At 34.9% G+C, this 25,261-nt stretch overlaps 1 protein-coding gene across 12 annotated transcripts in view; it reads right to left on the bottom strand.

Annotated features, from left to right (window-relative positions):
- Positions 1 to 25,261, bottom strand: part of NBEA (neurobeachin) — a 486,663-nt gene that overhangs the window by 285,185 nt on the left and 176,217 nt on the right. For 9 of the 12 annotated variants that reach the window (XM_021377858.1, XM_021377833.1, XM_021377849.1 and 6 more), the window contains 3 exons: positions 24,233 to 24,401; positions 22,749 to 22,844; positions 9,807 to 10,245 (listed from right to left, as the gene is read on the bottom strand). In XM_021377858.1, coding sequence (XP_021233533.1) covers positions 9,807 to 10,245; positions 22,749 to 22,844; positions 24,233 to 24,401 — 704 coding nt within the window. The remainder of the gene's footprint in view (positions 1 to 9,806; positions 10,246 to 22,748; positions 22,845 to 24,232; positions 24,402 to 25,261) is intronic. The other 3 variants (XM_021377912.1, XM_021377903.1, XM_021377920.1) reach the window with 1 other exon arrangement.

Here is a 25,261-nt window from a genome sequence, read left to right on the forward strand (position 1 = left end):
CTGGACATGGCTCTGGGCACCCTGCTCTGGGTGTCTCTGCTGGAGCAGGGGCTGGGCCAGGTGACCTCCAGAGGTCCCTTCTCACCTCAACCATCCTACAATATCTAGGTGTAGAGGCACAAGAAGGAAACGCACAGCAATCTCAGACTGGCCTATGCTAATAGCGCATACATTAGGCAGCCCAAGAATGTGTGTAGCAAGGGACCCAGAACTGGAGACAAAAATGACTCATAGAGGTGGGGAAGGACAGATGACACTGTTGACAGCTCCATGAGAGTAAAAAAAAAATCCAAAAATATATAACAAAATTAAATATTTTTTTAAAAAGAAGGAGATATGAGAAAGAAGCAGGTGTCCATGTCGTACCTGTAATTGCAGCAGATACTGGACCTGTACCTGCAGGCAAGCATGAGATGTCTGACTGCTTCACAGACTTAGAAACACATGCACTCTAGTGCTTGCAAATGTGAGACAAGAGTGTGAATGAGATCTATTTCATTTCTTTTTTTATTTTATTTTTAAGTAAAATATTTTTCTCACCCTATAAGGTCTCCTATTTGAATCTGTTAAATTGCTGATACAGTGCTACAAAACTATTTCCTTTTTCCTTACTATCTTCCAAAAAAATATGAAGCTACATTCAAACTCTCTCTCCTTAGCTTCAGAGAGCTCATTGATCTTTCACAGCATCCAAAAGATCACCTAACATTGCAAAGCAAGGACCTTGTATATCAGCTTCATTCCTCAGACACAACAGACTAGCCTAAAATAGTTTAGGAGACTATTTTATTAAGAGTGTAGATTAAGACCGAAAGTCAGCTCCTTTTGCAAAAAAAGGACAGCCCTCCCCATGTTCCACAAGTACTAATGTTCTACATGCAGTTGATATTCTTTTAAGGCATGAATCAGGACATGAAGACAGGTCAGGTGTTATTAAATTTAAAATTATGAAGAAACATCATGAGAAACAACTCTGCCATAAGAGTATGTAATATCAGTGAGACATGATCAACCTAGCCTGAAAGAAGATCCATTTTTCTGACATGTCATACATGGTAATCTTGTCAAAATGTCTCATTCCTACTAATAAGACAAAGTGAGTGAATATACAGAATGACATGCAGATGAAGGAGACTAAGTAGACATACGAACAACACAGCAAAATGAACAAAAAAATGTGCAAAACAATGAAAGTAGCAGCAGAGCAAGAAAAGTGAAATAGAATGACTGACTGCTTTCAAGTTAAAAACAAAACAAAACAACATTCTTTTAGCCAGTTAAACCACTCCAATGTCCCATGGGGTGAAAGCAGAAGGCAAATCAAACCAAAGCAGCTTTATGAAAGATGTACAGTTATTTACCTGAAGATAATATCAAAGGAAGAAAGAAATTAATGTGATAGATGTGTTATATGCAACTCTGACAGACATTCAGATTTTTCTCTCATGAAGGAACAGAAATCTACGGACTAGAAGAAAATATTGTATGTAATTCTGACTTTTTTTTAAGGTGTGTTTTACACAACTTATTTCAGACTTCATTCCAAAATGGTTCACATTCTTCTGCACCACATAATTCCAGTCCCAAATGTTAATCAATGAGAAAGTCAGCAAAGGCTCAGTAGTAATTGACTGTTGCAACTAATTTTATTTCTCAGTTCATCAGGTAGTTTGCAATTCTAAAAAGAAATGTGACTACTAATGAATATTCTGTTGCTCTGAGTGTCTTTTTCAAATTCTAAATCTAGCTCTGAAGTAATTGTAATTCACATCATGTTTAACATGAGTGCTGGTTCAACCTGCACACCACTCATGCAGTGCTGGTTCATTAAATAACCTCAGTAAATGGCTACAGAATTTGTTTGTGGTTTAGTAATTCACATGAAATGTTTAGATAGAAAATTACACCATTAATGTGTCGAACTGCAAAAAGAAAAAGTGGAAATTAAAAAAAAAAATAGTTCTCAAGTTACCTTTCCTTAAAATTTTAGCTACTCAGTGCTGGTGACAGACAAATCAGTTTGCACAGCAGTATATTTTCTCTCTCTCATTCTGATCCACATTCCGAGTCTCTTCTCAATTTTAAAATCCAAAGGCCCTCAAACTTAATCAGTCCGGTCAATCTAGAGGTCAGACATAAGCCTCCAATACTGGATGTCATGTACTATCTAGCTGAGCAGCAGCAACTAAACTAGAGCTGCTGTACGCTCTTCTGGGATACGTGAAACTTCTTATGGCTGAATTAATATTCTTGCCCCTACTCTCCTTCCCCCACAGCAGAAAGTAGGAGAATTTCCCTCAAGCTAAGAGAGTTTGGGTTTTTCAGCCGGGAGAAGATTCCGGGGAGACCTTACTGCAGCCTTTCAGTAGCTAAAGGAGTCCTACAAGAAAGACAGGAAAAGATTCTTTGTCAGGGAGGGTAGTGACAGGACAAGGGATAATGATTTTAAACAGAAAGAAGGTAGATTTAGATTAGACGTTAGGAAGAATTCTTTACTCAGAGGGTGGTGAGGCACTGGCACAGCCTGCCCAGAGAAGCTGTGGATGCCCATTCCCTGGAGGCGCTCAAGGCCAGGTTGGATGTGGCCTTGGGCAGCCTGAGCTGGTGGGTGGCACTGCCCACAGCAGGGGGTTGTAACTAGACTAAGGTCTTCAATATTCCCTCCAGCACAAATCATTTTCAGTTTTCTAGAAGTACTCTTCAAAAAACAGTACTGGCATCAGTAAACTTTTTCACAGAAGAATGCTGCGTAACACAGCAACTTCTCCCAAATGTTTTAGAAGAAATCACAGTCAAAATTGGTGGACAATTTGTTTGCAATACTGCATCTTACCTTGTTCCTACAGTTAGACTAATTTGATCTCTGAAAAGAGATATTAGCAATTCTCTGAAAGTTATGTGCATTCTTCATGCCTATAAACATGATCAGTAGATCATGAAAAATGTATACTGCTGATTACTCATTGTTCTGCCTGTTTTCAGACTCAGACTGTGGCTTGAATCTGTAATATTTGTTTGTTAGCATGTATTAACACCACATTTTGAACCCTACTTTATACAACCTTCCATTAGGATGATTGCATTAAGATAAGATTCATCTGAAATTGAGAAGGAAAGATGTAACTCAGAGTCAACAGTCACGGAGAAGAAAAACTGGATAAGGAAATGTGAGGTATACTGAAGATGTGGAAAAATCACAGAACTATATAATCTTTGAGGCTTGTGCAAATGAAATCTCAGTGCTGAATGTCCAGTAAATTATTTTACATAATGCATTCATCAAAACTACCAAATTTTAAACTATATAATGTGCTTCTAATCTACTGAAGAAAATTTCCTTTTCTTCTAAATAAAGGAAGTGAATCATCTCAGAAATGGTTATAGAACAAGGAAATGAAGGCCTTAGATTTTCATTCTCAGATCAAGCAGGAGATTCAGTGTTCACCCCCAGTGAGATTTGCAGTCCCTCGTACCTCCCTTGCAGTTAGGATAAAGTAACAAAAGCATCTAAAATAAGATAAAATATTGACAAGAAACAAGGAAAAACTGTAGGAGATAAAAAGCTATGATGAAAGATGAATGGTCGTGGCTGAATAGAGAAACTGGAAATACTGCAAATGTAATGAGTTTGAAGAATCTGAATAGAGTATAAGCTAAAATGTCATACAGTCAATGCCAGAAAAATCACTGAATAAAGAAAAAACCATAAGCAAATATTATGAGATGACGAGGGCTGAGGAAAGTATCTAATCATCCAGCTATGATGTAAAAAAAAAATTTAAAAATCAAGCAATAAAAAGCACCAGTTCTCTGAAAGTCAGTACAAATTTAACATCAATTTTATACGAACCTATGTGAGTAAAAAAGCAAGACAGAAATCCAGTACAATTATCAGTTGCATACCCACTAAATCATATGATAGAGTAAAAAGATCCTAGCTTCTCCTGATAAAGCATACATAAACTTCAGATAACTTGTAGCTAAAGTTTCATGCACTAAATATGAAAAGGTGCACATGACCCAGGTTAGAAGAAGAATATTGAAAGAGCTACTTGTGCACGGATTGCTAAATGACAAACAAAAGGAACATGATAACAGCTTGATGAAAAACAATCAAGGATTAACATACCAAATTTTGGTTGACTAGAACCTATTAATAAATATAGGATGAAGTTGTTCTAAATGAACAGCTGGAAGGAAGTAGACTCCCACATTTTCCTCCATTTTATTTAGTACATCAGAGGCTAAGACACTGTCCAGGAATACAGACAATGCAACTTCAGCTCTTTGTCTAACAGGATCTGAAACCATACTTCTCATTCTTTTGGATGTATTTTAACTGCTAATTTAGGAAATACAGAGTGAAGAGCTCTCAAGTCTTTACTATAAAGAGTAATCTTTTCTACTGGGAGAAGACTAAAACGTATTTATCCATAGCTTATTTTTATTGCTTTAAATTTTCAGGAAAACAGGATCAATTTTTCACCTATCACTTTCTGGAGAATTTAATGACAACAATAGGAATGTAGTGTACTAATTTAGACATTTTATTTAAATGGCTGATGTGGAGTAATGCATAGCAGCAATCTCCCAAAGATGACCAATAAAACAACAGATCACTATTGAGTATCAGTGCTTCTTTTCTCACAGCTGTTGTCTTTTTCCCATTTTGTTGATCAGTAAAATTTTATATATATATATATTCTACCAAAACACAGAGACTCTGAGCAATACTTCCAAATATAATCTACATATAATAAACATAGGTATCTATTTAAATGTACTTAAAAAATATCTTCTTTCTTTGTGCCATCTGACAGGACATGTATCCTGACTGAGTTTCACAAAATGTCCACCTTCTCTATCATATAAATAGCTTTAAGCCCAAGGAAGCCCCCAGATACCTCTAAGACCTTCTACGGAGAACAAAAAAACAACCATCAACAAAAAACAAGCTTAAAATAATTCAGAAGTGGGTCTCTAAAAATATTACAATATATATATATATTTATATATATAAAATGCAATTGTAAAGAATTTATTGAGCTTTTAAACGATAAAATTCCATAGTATTTCAATTTAGAAAATGATGAAGTCGTGATCAAAGATGAACAAGGTATTTAACAGGGAGAAAAATAACTGCTCTCAGTTCCAGGAACTGTGTTTTCGGATTATACAAGAATGCTTCCTATTGGAATAATTCTGCTAAGTACAGAAAATATATATAAAGTGTCAAAGTTTGAAAAAATAATAAATGGTAGGTACAACCAAGAGCACTCTCAGTTTCAAAAGCAGCTTTGTTCTAACAGCTCTCTACTAGAAAATTAAGTAGAATGGAAAAAAAATGTAAACCTTAGAATGCATTACTGGGTAGAATCAGAAATGAATTCACAAATGTTAGTGGTTTGTCTAGTGGGACAAATTCAAATTGAGTAAAACCCAAGAAAATCCCCAAACCCTAAAGTCAATAACAGATACTGATTTTTGTCAGATGGAAGATGAGAATGCACAAAGGAATTATTGGTGAGTTATGCCCCATTAGTTGCAAATCTAGGTGAAATAACCCTTTCGTATTTGCTTCTAAAAATGTCATCCCGGATGCTGTTTTCAAGGAATTCAGTTTGACATTAAAAGACATGTCATAACTTTGAGAATCTGGGCTCACGTGCCCCAGAAATCTGTTTATATAGCTCATAATGTAATTACAGCTACCTTAAGACAGATGAGGCAGAAGGCAGCAATATATTGAAAACTAATTGAAAAATGCAGTTGTCCAGAAGCACTTGTGGGGAAGAGGTCTCTGAAAAGCTGCTCAGAGCTCCAGAGTTTGAAGTGAAATTTTTGATGTTGTCACTCTCAATCTATTGAATCACTGACAGACAATCAAACCCGTCTGGCTGGCTGGCAGCTCATTTTGCTGGCAGGTGGCAAACAATTAGACACACCAATTTGTGCCTCCTGATGACATTAAAGCATGAAACTAAGTTGTATGCAGGGCCTAGTGATTTGTGTGAAAGCATTTCAAAAATAATACTCTTTGCCGTGGCAACTCATTTCAGACTGCCACCTCCCATTATGGCTTTGAGCAGTGAAGACGACAGACTTGAGTTACGTTCGGGGCAAGGCCGCTTCTGTTCAATCCGTCATCAGCGCCCCCTGAGACCTCAATCCCCTCCTTTCATCAATATCACCTCATCATTTACATTCGATAGTGCTTGAACGGCTGCATACATTAACTGCACAGAAGTCCTGCTCGATAAAACATGTTGGACACATTTTCTGCTTTTATATTTCATTTATAACTGCACGAATTCTAAGAATGCACTGCAGCATGTTAGACAATGACTTTTGTGAACATTTTAGCAATGCACAACTGCAAGAACGTGCAGAGCAAAATGCATCATATTGAATGACAAAAAAGAATTCTTAACTAGAATGCTATTTATTGGAGTTTGCTTCATGTGTCATTTATCTGCATATAAAATGAGCATTTATAGCTAACGAAAGCCTTTAAAACAACAAAGATATTCTTAATTTTCTAGTAATTATTTATTACCACAACTCTTCTTTTATAAGATACGTGGCCATCCAAATGTAAACATAAAATGAATAATAATAATAAAAATCACTATGAGTACCTTTTGAAAAATCCATTTCTGCAATCTTGGTTTGCTTATAAATACAGAATGACCGTGTATATTTCATAAAAGCTAACAAAGAACCTGAACTGAAACAAATAAAACCTGGCAAAACAATACACTCCATTGCTCATGATTCTTCCCAGAGAGGATAATCATGACCAGTGGCCACAAGGTTCAATGAAGTACCAACAGCTGCATAAACTACAGCAACAGAACCTTCAAAAATATGATCCACAGGCATAGCATTATCTTCTAAGGAATATGAAGCATGTATTATTTTGATTATTTGTTTATACCAGTAAACACAGGTCTATTTACATGAACAAGCACTGACAAACAACAAACCTGTAACTTTTTTCATTTTTTTCAATGCTGATTAAAACAGTAGAGACAACAGAAAACATTCATAAATCATGACAAGCTAAAAGCCATAATGGCTTCTGAAATTGTATTTTAATTAAATCTAAACAATGTAATTAAATTTATTATTACTGAACAACCTTTGTTTTCAACCCCCACTTGAAAATTTCAGGGTTGGGATCTCAATCTGCTTTTCCTTTGCAACTTTGTAAAGAAAAGCAAAAAAATCACCAATATTTTACCTCTAGAGATTACCGCAAAATTCATGTCAGTACTTTAAAACCATGAGCAGAGCACACAGATAACAATGCATGAACAATGGTCAGCTTTCAGGGATGCAGCCATGAGGTCCAAACAGCAAGTTGATGTCCTCTGGGCTATGAACACTAGTGTTTTTATGAAGATGCCAACAGCTCAGTAATGTCCCTTTACTTGTGGAGGTAAGAATCTAACACTTCCTGAGCCTGTGGGACCTGCCCTAATCTGCCAATGTTGCTTTCACAGTTGTGGGTTATAATTAAAAGTATGATCTACCTCACTCAACAAAATCAGATAGCAACATGTTCTATTAAAGTGAAAAAAATATGCTAACAAAGTTAATACAATGGATCTTCTTTTTTTCTCAGCTTTAACAACGACCTTTCTTTTTGTTGTGGTTTTTTTTTTTCCTGAAGAAATAAATAATATCAAAGGCTGCTGTGGCACAACATACACTACTACTAAGATACAAATAAAGCTGTACAGTTTGTACAGGTAACAACAGCAGGGTAAGAGGACAGATAAGAACAAGTAAACAAAGCAACCAATGAAAGAGATCTAAAAGCTTTTAAGTCCCGAGTGAACCTATTAAGTATGAAATGTCTGTCAAAACGTGTAAACTCTGGACATGTGGCATGTCTCAAACAATTCCATAATTCTACAGAATTATTTCTGAAAATCTGTAATGATGTTCACAATATGTAAGCAGCTGTCTTGTTTCAAGAAGAATCTAATGGAAGTGCTCACAAAAAACAGAGGTCGTGGTCAACCTGCTGCAACCCTCTCCGTGTTTTAATGTTTTACAGCTTTTTAATAAAGCTGTACTTCAGGAATTTAAACTCATCTCTCTAATCATTTTGATGTTAAGTTCCCTGTAAAGACTACAAGGACATCTGATGAGGTAATATGCCACCATGTTAACTTAGGTTTCTAGCATTTTGTGAATAATAAACATCTGAATGGAGATAAACATCTGAATTTTTAAATGACCAAGGCAGAAATTTAACTGAATAGGTTCCAGTAAAGTAACCTTTTTGTGCTTACAGTTATGTGCTATTAATTCTGCATTCAGCATAAATTTCTTTACTCCTTAATGTACAGAAAGACATTTCTCAAATTTTGGAATATGATGGCTCCTCACACAGGACGAAAGAAAAATTCCTGACCAGAAAGGAAAGAATATTTTTCTCTTCACATTGAAGTCAGTCTAAAATCAACACATGCAGACTGATGAACAAGAAATATCTTCTTAATGAAGCACTTGCTAAATAAGCTTCCTCTGAAATGGCTATAAGATCCAAAATAATATTAGAAAGGGTGATATTCATTGCAAGTAGAGCGCATTCCACTTTTCCCATCTCAATCCAATCTTCTTTGTTACAACAGATGCTGATTGTTTATTGAATTATTTCAGAAAAGCAGCCTCTGCACTAATCTATACATACAGACAAAAGCCATCCACTTTTCTATGCAATTCATGATGAAAAAGTGCTTCACTTTTGTTCCAAAATTCTCATGCATCTTCTTGCACTTTACTGTTTACTTTATGCTGGAAACATTGATTGCATATTGTTATTTCTTAAGACTTTAATGAAGACAATTCTGAAATTTTTGTAGGTCTTCTGTAAATGCAGATGGATTTTTTTTTCTCATAAATCATAACTTAGCTGTTTCAGTTGTCCTGTCCTTCAGAATTTTATTTCTTGTAGCTATAGGAGGAACTGATTTTTTTAACAACTGTGCTGTAAGTTTTGAGACATATTTTACTATATCTTTAAGTTTTATTTCCCCTATTTTTTATTTAGATTAAAAAAAAATTATGAAGAAACTGCAGGAATCTTGCTGTATCAAAAATTTAATCGCATCAGCAGATGAGTTAAATCTTTGCATGGGTTAAGATTGAGCCCACAATAAAACAGATTACCCTTCTCCTAGAAGAATGTTGTCAGTTGCACATTTTACCTTGAAGTGAAATTGTGATAACTGAGATGGGCTAATAATGTAAATTATTCCTGTTAGAAGCTTGGAATCCACAGCCCAAAAACCAAGAAAAAGAATTCCTTTTGTGTTTAACAGTTCATTTTTAAACTCTTACATTTGAGCGTATTTCCATTTTAAAGACCTAAATCTGGTTTCCACTAAAACTATACAAATCATTTGCCATGGCTGAAGTATCTCAATACTAGGAAACAAGCACAATGATGGATCCAAGATTTAAGCCTTTGAAAGAACCAATCTGTTCTGTATCAGCAGATACTACTCTCCCTCCTCACTAAAATGTTTTTTTAAAGGAAAAAAGATTTTACTGCAAAAATATTTCTCTAAAACAGGCTTGTTTTGCAGTTAGTTTGGAACTAGTTTTTATTCACCACAGACAAAGAAAAACAAAGTGAATCAATTCTGTCTGATTTGCTGAAAAAGAAAAGGTAAAGTAATTCAGACATTTTTTAACAGTTGAATGTAAAACAACAGAAGAATAACAGTGCTTGAAAAATCCTTCAAGCTTCTGAATTTAATCAATACAAAATAATGAATCCAGTCATATACCTGTCAAATGAATGAAACTGCATGGGAAGAATAGCCTGAGCTTCTCTCTTCAGAGCTGGATCAGGGTAAGGGATTGGATCCGGACCACATTCTGCAATTTCAACAGGGGCTGCCACGAGACTTTTCAGTATTTCCTTGACATTGATGCCTTTGCTTTGGCTGATACTGGATATCGACGATGAGGGTTTCAAGATTTCACTGGGGCTTTCAGTTAAGCTCTCCTGAGATTTCTTCACTTCTGAAGACAGAGTAGACAACAGTTCGCTCATAGCATCGGGGCCTGTGCTGGTCTCCAAGTCTGTCCCATTCAAAATATTAGGCATCTGTTCTTCACCAATTCCTGAATCCGTATGAGGAATAGAGCTTTCCAGCTGAATATCTTCAACTGGTGTTGGTGTTTCTTTATCTTTGATATTTTCAGGAAACACAGTTGGTGTCTCTGCAGTGAAACAGAGATTTTGAACAATATTTATAATTTAGTTTGATTTTTTTCCTACAAATATAATTAGGAAGTTTTGTAATACAGAAATACGTGTTAGAAAGCCCACAGATCTCAGTAGTTTACACCTGAATACTCATTCTGCATACAGAACATTTTGGTTTCAACACCTCTTTGGTATATATGAAGACTTGTGAGAGGGAGCCCGAAGTGCAAGCTCAGTGACATTTTGAAATTACACCCCACAGTAATCAAACAGCAGAATACTGTCAGCAACAACAACATTAAAATCATAACTGATAGAGACTGCATATCAGTATCACTAGTGAGACTACTGTAGAAGAAAAATGCAACCACTTATGCTTTAGGATTACTACAAAAATATAGGATATTTATTGCTGACAGCAAATCTTAAGCTTGCATTCAAAAGAAAACTGCTAGACATTTTGTTTGCTTTGTCCTTTTGTTTAAAATGCACGTTTTACACATTTTACACACATGTATTTACATTAAATGCATTAAATTCATTAAATTTACATTAAATTAATTTGCACACGAATAAAAAAGGTGCTATTATTCATGCTTTAAATAACTTCTCCTTCACTACAAAAGGCAAAAATTCTGGCAAATGTTAAGAACAAAATAAGCTCAGCTTTATAGAGATGGGAAGATGGGAAAGTGAAATCTGTTGGGTTTGGAACATTTCGAGATTGAAATGGACTTTACAACATCTTGTAACCGAGAACGCATACCTCTATTCATTACTGCAGTGAAACAGACAACAAATCCATTAGATAAGAACAATTTTATATGATTAGTGGAAAGTTAGCAAAAGTCATTAAACTGCATATTTGTCTTTTTTAATAAGCTTGCATTCAAAATGATTTAAAACATTTTTTTTCAAACTACGTTATTTTCATTGAATCAGTTGCACTGATTACAAAATGTAGCTGGTTGGTGTATGAAGAAGGCACACTTTTTCAGGGGATGGTTTGGAGATAGTAAGTTTAGATATTTTGGAAAATATTTTACAACATACATAGATTAAACTTTGCCAATCTAATTATTTCAAGCAAAATATCCACCAACAATATCACTTTAATAACAAGCACATAGCTTATTAATAATTCTGTAATACAATCAGGTGTAAAATATCTACGTATTTACCACAGGGACATGTGTTGTCTGTATATGCACAAACACAGAAAAAAAAACCATGTGAGATTAGGTACGTGTTTGAACTAATGCTACTGCAAAATTAATCATACTTACAAGTGTTGACAAACAGATATAGATAGAAAAGAATAGCTTTTAAAAATACAAAGCATAATGGCCCATTATATGGAATATTGTTTTCTTCTTTTAACAGCCATAAACACTGAAGCCACTTCCTCCTTCTCTTTCTCCTAATTGCCTTAAACACATCTTACCAAATGGATATATGCCTTGTTTGCTGAAGCAGGAAGTAGAAACTGGATTTATGAGCTGCATTTGATGCACTTAGCATCTGCCGGTCAGGAAGTAAAAAAATCCATATCTACTTAGTACTGCCTATATTTGGCACAGAGGGACATCTGATCCCCAGCACGAGCCTAATGAATTTTCTGCTTGTTTGTCGCTTTAAACTTCATCCATCCAATGACACCACTTCTGAACCGATGGGAAGAGTAACACTGATTGTAGCAGACAATTGCGGCCTTATTTAAGCAGGAATTGCATCTCTGTGCTGAATATCCTACCTGCGTGGGGAGATGGCTACATAAAATGCCACGAGGCCAGGACAGAATCCACAGCTTACAAATGTTTGGTTAAAGGAACCATGACATTGTATGTGAAGTTGTGACTACTTTATGATAATTCAGACTCCAACTTGAACAGCTTGAAGAGCTGAGTAGCAATTTATTACTGCTAATAAAGAATGTAAAAATTGCATCTGTAGCTTTAGGGAGCTAAATGTTTTGACTCTTGCTCCTTGAGAAAAAGATTCAAATTATAAAATCTCCAAATAAAATATTTTTTCAGTGATCACTATTACAATTGCTTAAAGCACCACTGAAAAGGAAATCAAATTAACGTATAATTTGAGCCTAAAAGACAACTTGCTAGGGAAAAAAAAAGGTAGTACAGCTTTGTCTGCTGAATAAACAAGACCAGTAGTGAACAGCAAGAAAAAACTAATCAAAGTGAAATGAAGGTACATTGTAACCTATGCTAAATAAAATAAGGTTCCACTGTTACATAAATGGAGAAGACAGTAGATTATATGGCAAAGTTAGGGTACATTTAACCTCAATTTTCATTAAGGTCAGCAATATTGAACACAAAACTGAAAGCAGTAAAGCTCACGGAAATGTGGTTCTGGAAATTGAAATGCCCTAACAAAACCAGAAGTAAAATTTAAATGTATAAAAGCTGTGGGAATTAATTGACTATAAACCAATTCTGAAAAAAAGCAGTTTGTGAAATAAGTGGTCTAATTGCAAGTATTTTTGCCAGACATTTAAGTGGAGACAGCAACATATGTCTGGAGAATACCAAACGTGTTTTTTCCTTTTATGAAATGGGGGAGAAAAAAAGATCTGGATAACTGTAAAAGTTCAGTAGTAAGCAAGACTTTAGGATTTATTTTGGAGTAAAGAATAGTAATGGAGTGGAACGTCAAAACACTAAAAACTTAGAGCTTTCTTAATATTTATCGGTCAAAGAAAATACAGCCAAAGAAGTAAATTTCAGCAAAGCTAGGGTGTCTGATGACACCCTATGACTGATAAGAAGGGCCTGGACACACCAATAGCTGGGTAATTATTCAGTTACCAATACCACACTGTCAGAGAAAAGGCAAACATGATTTCAAACTTTCATGAAAAAAGTAATTCCTTAAACAGCTCAAATGGCACTAGAGAAGACTTTGGTAGTTTAATTATGGAATAGTATATACACTGCCATGTTTGAGAAAGATGAAGTGCCACCATTGTTTTCTCTTGGAGAAAAAAATCAATCTGTTCTTGCAGTAAAAAAAAAATAAAAGGAGCTTGGCTGATACAGTCTGGCCAGATTAATGCTGGAAGTGTATACAGAAGCAGTTATAAAAGTATTTTTTAGGATGCAAATTCCAGAAAAATAATTTAAGTTAAATGGAGTGCAAACCCACTATGAACAGAAATCTGTGAAAATTACCTAAATCCAATGTATTAACTCTATTTTCAAAACATCAGCAAGCCAAATTAATAAGGATTTAAAATGTCAAATTCACTTTTTGTAAATCAAAACAAAAGAAAATTCAGAACAGATAAAACTGATTAATAATTTTTCTCAAATAAGAATCACAGAGTCATATAATGGCCTGGGTTGAAAAGGACCGTAATGATCATCTAGTTTCAACCCCCCCTACTGTATGCAGGGTTGCCAACCACTAGACCAGACTACCCAGAGCCACATCCAGCCTGGCCTTGAGTGCCTCCTGGGATGAGGCATCCACAACCTCCTTGGACAACCTGTTCCAGTTTGTCACCACCCTCTGAGTGAAAAACTTCCTCCTAATATCTAACCTACATCTCCCCTGTCTCAGTTTAAAACCATTCCCCCTTGTCCTATTGCTATCCCCCCACATGAACAGTCATTCCCCCTCCTGTTTATACACTCCCTTCAGGTATTGTAAGGCCACAATGAGGTCTCCCTGGACCCTTCTCTTCTCCAAGCTAAACAAGCCCAGTTCCCTCAATCTTTCTTCATAGGAGAGGTGCTCCAGCCCTCTGATCATCTTGGTCGCCCTCCCCTGGACCCGTTCCAAGAGCTCTGCGTCTTTCTTGTGCCGGGGGCCCCAGGCCTGAACGCGGTACTCCAGATGGGGCCTCACAAGAGCTGAGTAGATGGGGACAATCACCTCCCTCTCCCTGCTGGCCACTTCTCTTTTAATGCAGCCCATAGTTGGCCTTCCGGGCTGCCAGCGCACACTGCTGGCTCATGTCCTGCTTCTCGTCCACCAGAACCCCCAAATCCTTCTCCGCAGGGCTGTTCTCAAGGAGTTCTTCCCCCAGTCTGTATAAATACCTGGGATTGCCCTGGCCCAAGTGCAGCACCTTGCATTTGGCCTTGTTGAACCTCATTAGGTTCTCATGGGCCCACTTCTCCAGCCTGTCCATGCCCCTCTGGATGACTTCCCTTCCCCCTACTGTACTGACTGCATCACTCAGCTTGGTGTCATCTGAAAACTTCCTGAGGGTGCACTCGATGCCATCGTTTATATCATTGATGCCATCATCTATGTCATTGTCAAATAAGTATAGTTGCAAAGTAGTTTTTGTGAAATTCAGAAAGATATGTCTAAAAATACATATCATAACCTTCTGCATTACTAGTACTATTATAGGTAAATTCTAAGCTCTTGAGAATGGATCAGAGAAAACAACAAATTTGAGTTGCAGCACTGCATATATGGAAGTTTTATTCTTCATTTATAATTTGGGACAGCACTTCTGTAGCTTTTAAAATTCAGGACTAAGGAATCAGTACTTCCATGTTGTTATTCAGTAAAAATCTTAAACCTACAATGTATATGCTTTCATAAAAAATCCTAAATATTCAAAGCAACTTAGCAAACTGATAATTTTAAACATGAACAGAAGCAAAAATGTAACTGATTACATCTGTCAGCATTACAGCATTCTGACAGTAAGCTTGTAAATTTTCAGCAAACCTCATCAGTTTTGTGCAGCACTAGGCCATGTCAGTAGACAAAGCAGAAACATTACTAGATCTAGTGATCTTAACCTTGTCAGAAACACGCAGTTGGAAGCCAGATGCCTTCTCCTTACTGTTTCTCATTGTAACTAATGAGTTCATCTACTACATTATGGGAAAAATATGGGCTTATGGTAACTAAATGACATATTGTATATCTGGTAGCCTCATCCGTCACACTCCTTCCCTAAAATATCTTGTTTGCTTGTGATTTATGAAGTGTACCGTAATTGTTTTAACTATCTGAGATACCTAAATAGTTATTTCACTGCCTCTATATGCCTGAACAATACAAGACCTACCCTGTTTATTCCTAAATAATGAGACATTTCATGTTTGTGGCAAATACATAAGATTTTGCCATTATAAAAAATTGACAACAGAAAATATTCTGGTTTTAATCTTTATTTACTTTAAAAATGTAGAAATGCTGTATATATTCCTATGGTCTTTTTTTTTTCTTTTTATTTTGATTTAAAAAAACCCATCCTAGACAAAAATTAGATGAAGAAAAAAATTAAAAATTCTTACTTTAACTGCTTACACTGTGGCTCCTCCATAAGTGGTAGAGTCAAGTAATCCATGGCCAAACTCTAGGCTATAAAGAGTTAGTGAAAGTATTCTTCCTAGCAACACTGATCTACTATATGAGAAGTGGCACGATTTTACAGAAATGAAAAGCTAAATATGAGGACAGAATCAAAGAGTAGTAAAGGTCTGATTTAAAATTATGTTGAAAGAAGTGATGAAAAGAGAGTTGTAATGGAAATATAGTCAGTAAGAAGCTGAGGCACAACAGTGTGAAGAATCACACTAGAAGAATCATTAGCATGCCAAGCTGCTCTGTATTTGCTAAGTAACTTTGGTCCTACTGGCATTTCTATTTCTATTTGGAAGTTATAATAGGTCATAGAAAAAAAATCCGTATATAATCATGTTGGTTCTGGTCCAACCACATAATGTATATTAACTTCAGCAGCCTAGAGAGTATTACTCTTCATTCAATAACCATGCATTAATGGACAAAATTGTCCGCATCCCATTAATGGAATTCATGTGATTCTGTTATTTCTGAAGCAAGGTTATCTGAGAATCACGAATTTTATTTTGCAGAACACATTTGCAGAAGAAACAGGCTCTGAAATGGGAGTAAAATGGAGCAGGAGAGACAGGATGGGGATATCAAGGTTGGGAAGTCAGTCACAAAGAGCTTACATGGCAGAGGACAGAGTTGTTAACAGACTGTTCCTCTGTTGGACACTTGCAAGTGCATGTCTCCTCTTTTTGCTCACTGGAAAATACTCCAATTTGCTCAAATTCCTCATAAGTCTTAAAACATTGTTTTTTCCCCCACAATCAATCCTGGACTCAGGCAGGGAGATAAGGCAGCTCCTTCTATCTTATTCAAAGAAAGAGTATTAAAAAAGCCACTTAGGACACATAACTCTTGAGCTGTTAAGGCAATGTTTTTAATTAAAGTCTTGATTCTGCCTTACTGTCAGTTTCCTTACATCATTCACTTCTGCATTTGAAAGAAAAATACAAACAACAAACAAATAAAAATTATGGACAATATGATAGTATGTTTTCATTTTTCTAGGTCAATTTCCCTAGTTTTTGTCAGATTCTAATTTGTTATTTATATTTTTATTTTTTTCTTGTGTAACTCAAAACCCACATAAATAATGAAAGACTCTTTGCAGAGCAATTGGAGAAACAAAACGATCACAGGATACTAAGTGAAGAGAAAGAAGAAAGGTTTGATTCTCAGTGTGTTGGACATCACTGGTCCTGCCCACATTTGCTTTTTCTTCTTTTTTACAATTTTAAAATAAAAATAGATGAATTGGTTGTTATCTATATCTGTATTTCTACATATATATAAGAAAATGGTTTTGTTTAGACATTCCTTGCAAAACTGATAAAAAAATAACAATCTGTCACATAGTTTATACTATCCAGCCACAAAAATTAAACAGTTAAGTACAAAATATGTTCCAAATATGAACATATGATGAAACTTATACTAAAAACATTATATTAAGAACTACTTTGAAAAAAATGAAATAACTTAAAACATCTGTAATCCGTACATACTAATCAAAATATTACTGTTAATTGACCAAAATAAATAAATAAATAAATATTACATCTGCTTCATGAGTATGCAATGATCGATCAATTAATAATGAAATATAGGTGTAACTCTATATTCTGATGCTATAAGTCATTCATGACATAGTACATGACATAGTAATAAATATTAGATCCTTGTGCAGATGTACAACTGGATTTTGCGGAAGCTAGACCCACAGATTTTATCAGGACATTCTGGTGGCAAAGGGTATTTGAAGAAGGAGTGAAATTAGTCCTGTAGTCCACTTTGTATAGTTAGACTGCTATCCTTCTGCAAAACAGTTAGTTTAAAAATAGGCTGGAAATCTGCATGCTATAACACTAGGAAAACAAATTATGGTACAGCAAAGGACAGTACCCAGAGTATTGTACTCTGAAAAGACCAGGAAAACTTAATGCTTTACTTGCCTCAGATGAAAAAGCAATTTCTGCTTCTATCAAGAAAAAAAAAATCAATAGCTTTCAGTCCATCCACAGTACACACCTTTAAAAACCTGTTCATTTACAGTGCTTTGGGAAAAAATACAGACAGTGGTATCAACGGAGATGAAAAGCCAATCCATTTTTGATAAAGTGTTGTGATAAGCCACATACTGTTTTTTTCTGCACAATATGACATAAGGTGAATTGAACTGTTACAATGCTTTTATTTCCAAAACAGTCCTTAATATAGTTAAGTGATAACCTCAAATTTTTTCAATGATTTATTTTTCCATTATTTTCTTAGTATTAATTGTGTTCTCAGGACTTTACATGCTGCTAGCTGATGTGCAAAAAAAGATTATTCACATTTCCACTGCTGGAGACATGGAAGTGCTGTTGAAACAATAGTCTAATAGACCTTCAGTGTAAGTGAGGACAGCTTTGACAATGACTAGAATTGAGAAAACTCATCTTAGTGATCCTGATCACCATAACAAAAACTCCTTCAAATTCATAGCTATAGCTTGAAGAGGTTACTTTTATATAATAAGGCTGCTTAGCTGCTGTAAACAAAAACACAGTTCTCCTCTATTTTTCCACATCTTATTCCACTGCTAGGATATTTCTGCTCTCAAAATATGCTCTGATTACCCTCTGTCTGGTCAGAGGAAAGGCTGTTCTCAATGTTCAACTCTTGACTTTCACACCTTCTAGACATATTAGATTTTCATAACAATTCCGGGAAAACATCCCGATCTTATCATAGAAACTGAGAGGAAAAAAAAAAGAAAAAAAAGTACTTTCTAAGCTATTTACGGTCTTGCCATTCAAGAAATAAAAATTATAAAAAATTATAAAAAATTATGAAAATTTTATCATTTTTCACTAAATTTACTTAATTCACAAGGAAGCTGCCCAAAGGGACAAAGACTGGTAAGGATGTCTTGACTACTAATCACAGAAGTCATTTAGTACTGCATGAGAGAAGACAAAAATTATAATACTGGAAGAAGATAAACATTTTTCAGGAAGTACAAATCATACCGCTGATGATGTCTAGATACGAACAAAATTTTGTGCAGAGCTTTTAGTCATACTGCAATACCGATAGACACTGTCAACACTTAATTTTGTTGGACTGTGTTTCTTAGGCATGTTTCAGAAGCAAGAGAATAGTTCCAATCTGTTTCTTTTATTTGAAACTGTGATAATAAATTTCTCTAGAATAGATGCTCAGATTGTCCTGCATATCTCAGGATTACTTATACAGATTCACCTGATTTAACTTTATTAGGGAACTGCAGAGCACACAGGAAGAAAGGTATGCCAGTGCTTGAAAATTAATTGACTTCTGACCTTCAGGAAACATCCTGTTGCCCAGGATCTGTCTTACCTGGTTCTGAACTTCAAGGAGGAGCAGTAAACAGGCAATGTATCTTTGAAAAGATGAGAAAGACCGAGTTTTCTCCAGAGTATCCTTACAAGCATTTGTCTTTGACTGACAACTTGCCAAGCTGTCAGCATTCAAATCATACAAGCTCTTCATTTATGTGATTGGCATCCAGCCATGAATAACATGAGGTATGAAGATGTTGCAGAATAAATAAGGCAACAGTAGGGGGTTGTGTGTGTGTTTTATGTCTTTTTCTTTGATGATGTACCTGAAGGAATTACTCAGTATCTGATACTTAAAGCAGCAGGTGGAGTAAGCCTGCAAACTCATTCATAAACTTTCTGAGCTACGCCATGATATCTTTGTGAAGATTACCACCATAAATCAAGGTGCTTTATAAAGTTCCATTTTCAATCTTTGGAATTGAATTTATTTACATTTAAGATTTTGTTTAAAAATCTAAAGTTACGAAGTTAAGTAATCTGAGCTAAGGGGGCTTGCTTTTGACTCTTAATGGATATATGTATGACCTAAGGAGAAAAGAAGGAGCTCGCTTTCATTTTAAAAGCTTTACTCTGTTGAACTCTACACAGATTATTTTACAAATATTATGGATCCTTTAGATTTATCAGAAACTGATAAGGAGAAATGCAAGCATTTGAGACAAACATATGACAAAGAATAAATCTACGAAAAGAGGCATTTTTCTCCTTCCCGTGGATCAGCTTAGAAAGAAAAAAATGTAGCAGAATATTATAAAGTAATAAACATTTTTATTGCTAAGTGGACACCATTCGACACAGTGACACAATGGTATGGTGGACACCATTGAATTACTTTTTTTCTTCCTTTTCCTGGGTGTGTCCTTTCTCCTTTAAGCACTGTACGATAACATATAGCTTGTGAAAAATACTTGGTTCACAAACAAAAAAATCCTTATTTCAATGCCTACAAACAACTGTGAGTAGAATATATATCCCTTCAAAACACGTTTTAAACTCTTCTTAGTAAATTCTACATTTTATGCTTTATGTTATTTTATAACATTTTATGAAATGTTTAGCATCAAGTACTATGGTGTTTAGAATTCCTAGAACCTGTGCTTGACACCAGCTGCAGTTGCATGTAAGAAGCAATCACACACTGTAATGTCCCTGAGATAGGTCTGGTCTCACATAGCCTCAAATATGTTTTAATAAAAGATAATGCCAACTGTAAAGTAAACAAAAAGCATCACTAAGAAGAACTTTATTCTCTTATTTAAATGCCACTAATATTCCTGTTCCTATTCTACTCACTCAAGTTTTCTGGCCTTATAAATAGATTCCAGCTACTAAAAATCACTTTCCTTTAAGCAGCCAATCACTCTCCCCAAGTTCATAGAGATCTATCGCAAACAACTCTTGTACAGTTCTAACAATAATAATACAATTTGCTGTATTGAGCTGACAAAGAATGCATCCTTTACATCCAATTAGTGTCATCCAGAATGAACAAAATATAGATACTTTATTTCCACATAACAAATGAATTTTTATTCACATTTTATTAAAAAGGATTTGGCTTTAAAAACATTTATTGACTTTTAAATGTTAAAATTAATCACTCAATAATGCGTTGAATTATCTTAAAATGTAGCTGCATTATATGTGGTAATTTTCATATATATGTTTGCTGCCAAAGTCTGGAAGCATGTCACATCACTAAAATGAAACTGATTGGCTAAGCCACTGGAACAAAAAATTCCTGAAACAACAAAATAGATTTTGACTTTAAGCCTCTTCTGACAGTGTTGGCATTTTTATTTTTTTTTCTTTTCAGTTCCTGCTAATGTTTTTCAAGACTGAGGGACTGGGTTCAGAATTTAAAAAGCAGAGACTTTTCTTCTCTAAGGGCATATGCAGTTTAGAGATTAATAAGGAGTTAGATATAAGAGGCTGAGACCTTGTACACTGAAAGCCTTGAAAGACATCAACAAGTAAAATAACTAGCTACAGATAAAATTTCCTGTATCGAATAATTTGATCCCAGAGCCAAATTCTTCAGTGCAGTTTCTTCTTTATCTCACTCACGCTTTTTCTATAGCTCTTTTGAAACTTTAAAAGAACCAACTCAAAACAAAACTATATTTTACTTGAATTTGAGGTAAAGTAAGTACTATGGACAATAGTATGGAGGATATATCTCTAAATAAAAAGGCTTTATCTGAAATATTTTGGTGACTTTGTATGCCCGCCTCCATTTTAAAAGACTATTTTTTAAACATTTTTTTCTGGTTTTGTTACATCTACTTTATGTCATATAGATGAGAAGAAAAACTGTTTATCCACTCCTTTTGCCACTCATTATTTCAAATGTCAAGCTTTGTACAAATAGCAATATAATATTTATTTTGCACATATTTTTAAAGTTGTATTAAATTTAACTTTAATTCTTTTTAATAACTGTAGGTTTTGAGGCATTCTGAATAATTCCAGTTTTCAAGCAAAAGGTAACCTAAATAAAATACCCTATTACTACTACACAGAAGCATGTTCTACAGGCAAAAGGAGATGAGGAAGCAGGATTTAACTGTTAGAGAACTGTTAGAGAACTGTTAGAGGGTATTATTCTGTAGTATCATCAATGATGGATTGAATCATACCCATATAACTATGACACAACAAAGAATATAACATAATCAAATTAAACAATGGAAAGAAATTGATTTTCCTTTATATGGTAGACAATAGACTTTTAAATCAAAATCATAAACTCTTGCTTACTAGTCATTAGAATTTAAAGCAATTTATAGTGTAAGTACATGTACCCATGGAAATTTAAGAAATGCTAGATTAACATTGTGACTGTTTAATTTGATCTAATGAAAATTTTGACTTAAAGTTCCCAGAACAGGATATGACAAACATAACATAAATTACATTATTAGTAAAGTCAGAAGTTAAATATTGCTGTTTAAAAACAGGATGCAATTTTAAATCTCTTCAGCTTTTTATAAGTCAATATTTTTACCCATTGAGATTTTGCAAAATTACACTGTGAACATTTTCATCAGATGTTTTACCTATATCACATTTATTTATTCACAGTACAGTGCATGCAAATAAATGGGAAAATATACATGCAAACTTTGCTAAAGTTACAGTCAGATATCCTATTTTTTCAAATAATGACATTTGAAAAACATGTTCCCTACATTATATTGTATCATTTGAAACAAACAAACAAACAAAAACAGGCCCAAAACACATAATAGCTGCTCTGGTCACAGAAGCGGTCTCTTTCAAGAAAAGCACAGCACAGCACATTAACTTACAAGCATAAAATAATTCACAGTACATACAATATCAAAGCTTTACATACCATCAAGAAGGCAAGAAAAAAAAAGGCAAGAAAGGAAGGAAAAAGAACAGGAAAAGATATGGGGAAAGATGGTACTGCAAAAGTTCTACATACTTTATGTGGTATGCAGTAGTTTTTAGAATAGGCCTGACTTTATTTCTATGGACCTAATAATATTATAGCAGAATAACCAGAAACCAGAGGTATGTAGAATTTTCAAAATCCACTTTCTCCTTCTCACTGCTCTCTTATAAAATTTAGTTCATAGGACGTAAAGTTAATAAATTGTAGCAAAAGTGGGAAGAGGTTTCCTAGATAAATGTAAAGTTTTGAAGGTGTCATCAGGTCTGATCTCCATGTAACCTGAGGCGTATACTTATTTATCAACAAGTACATCACAGTTAGTTCTTGAATTACATTACATTAAATAAGAACACCCAAACAGGTTAGGAGATGATGTTAATATTACCTTTGTAAAATGAGTGGGCAAAGCTCTGCTCAGGAATTAACTTGGCAAGGAATCCATGGTTCAAACTTGGGTGAGGGATAGATGGTATGACCACAACTGTGGAGAAAATCATGGAATCAAATGTGAGCCAGCTAGTATTCATGTGTGGCCTGGTCCACTGTGGATCCATGACAGAAATCCTATCTCATTGAAACATGCAAATCTGGTATTATCAACAGAAAAATGCATTCCTAAAGGAAGAAAACAAGTTCTGTGTCAAGAGATAGGAAACAGCATACCTACTATTAGGGCACTTCAGAAAGCAACATTCACGTGAGAAAAACATATATATTTGCACAGCACATACACAGAAGACAGTTATGAATAAAAAAGTTCACAGAAGCTAGCAGCTTTTTATTGCAGAACCATAACATAAACAGAAAGGCACAAAAAATGGTGATTTCTTACAGTTGACTATGTATTATATGTTCATGTACTATATTCAAAATGGAAAGCCTCTAAGCACGTGAACTTCAAAAACAATGCATAAGTGGTAAATTAAAACATAATGATTAATCAGAAAACTCTGAATAAACATAAATGTAACATAAATTGTAACATACATTCTATGAAGAATGAATATTAGAAACTCCATAAATGATGAAAGTAATTAAAATTTAATACAAGAAGAAAAACATACATGAAGAGCTTCATGGACAAGTTCAATTATTGTTTTCAGCTCTTTTAGCACGGAAGGTACAGTTATAAACAATCCCATGGGTTCTGAAAAACCTACTGAACTGATAGTGTAAGGTATTTGAAACAAAGTGGGGTAAAGTTTGGATCCCTTATTTCTGATGGTCTCTGACAGCTGACAGGCTCCCTCCCACTCAGGCTGAAGAAGGCCAGTGAAAATAACACTTCTAATAAAAAATCACAAACAGATCAAGGAAGGCAATAGAAATGATTCCTTTTTTTTTCTGATATTCTTTCAGTAGGCTTTTAAATGCAGGCACCAACACAGTGGACTCCAAGGAGCCCACCATCACCACCCTTTCACAAGCACCCTCATTCAGACTAACGGAGATCACATTCACATTTGCAAAAAGCTCTTTGCTCTTTACACATTTCATTGTAGAGAGTTAAAGGTATGTGCTCTTACTAACAAATGACAGGCTAAGAATTTATGCTTATCAACCATCTACTATCAACTATTACAGTTTAGCCCCATCAGACACTCTTTTTTTCATATTCAAATTAAAGAAATGAAAGCATAAAAAAGCAATATGCAAATGAAAATCAGTTATACTCTATAAACAAATATATAGAATAAGTGAAATCAGGCAATATACGTTAAAGAAGCAAATCATTTAGAGAAATGAAGTAGCATGTAATTTTCTACTGTAATTTTAAACTGTTTGAAAATTGTTTGTAGTACGATAACTACAGTTCTAAAATATCTAAACATGAAAATGAAAAAGAACATTGAAGGAAAAAAAATGTACCTGTACTTGTTGGTGAATTTATTTCTTGTCTGATATTTCTACCTGCCTGGCTCCCAGATCTTGCAGTTTCTCGTTGTGGTTCTAGTATATCACGGTATTTGGAGACCATCAGAACTGAAATAAAGTAGACTACTGCCAAAGCTAAGAACTGAGCCTGTTTGCTGTCGTCCTGTGATAGAGAAAAAGGAGCAGTTCTATAATACTGGACATTTCCATGGAATTTTCATTCAAGATCATCTTAAAGCTTTATAAATAATACCTTTCTGAAATGTTACATCTGTTAACATAGTAGCAAACGGATTAAGTAGAAGATTTAATGGATTTTCAGAGAAGTAATATGCACACAACGTGTATTAAGTACTTAATCTTTCAGGTAATTTGAAAACTACTCAAATCTCCAATGACAGTGAAGTCAGTGGGCTTTTCATACTAAAGGCTTTATTCTGGTTTGAGGGTGCTCTTAATTCTTCTCAACAGTAATGGCAACTGACTTCTGATGCCCCAGGAACGTTAGGGTAAATCTTTCAGATTCTTGGTCCTGCTGCAAGAAGTTAAGGGGCACTGCTGAAAGGGAAAATTAAGCTTGTCTATGCTTTACCAATTAACAGTGGGTATATATGAAGGCATAACATATCTGGTAAAAGCATGAGGATTATGACCATGGCCTTCTTTCCAGCATTAAAACCCAGCTCATATGCTCTGAATTCTTCAAGAGGATTGTTATCAGCAGCAATCATAGATTTCCAGGGCCCTAAGTAAATATAAACACCAGGACCAGAACAACTTTGCTGCTGCTCTTTTCCACAAACCTCACGCAGTATGCTGTTTTATGGCCACTACCTATTGCTTGGATATGGCCTTACTTCAGCCCATTCCTCTTTATTTCAACTGATATGTCTTTTATCATTGTTGTGGTATAAGACCAAACATGGTAGAATTAAGACTTCAGCCTCTGTTCACTCCCACAGTGGTTTCTCCTTGACACAATTTCACAATAACACAATTTCCATCGCAGATCCAGTGCTTGCT

Source organism: Numida meleagris, chromosome 1, assembly GCF_002078875.1.
Source record: "Numida meleagris isolate 19003 breed g44 Domestic line chromosome 1, NumMel1.0, whole genome shotgun sequence".
Classification (NCBI taxonomy): domain Eukaryota; kingdom Metazoa; phylum Chordata; class Aves; order Galliformes; family Numididae; genus Numida; species Numida meleagris.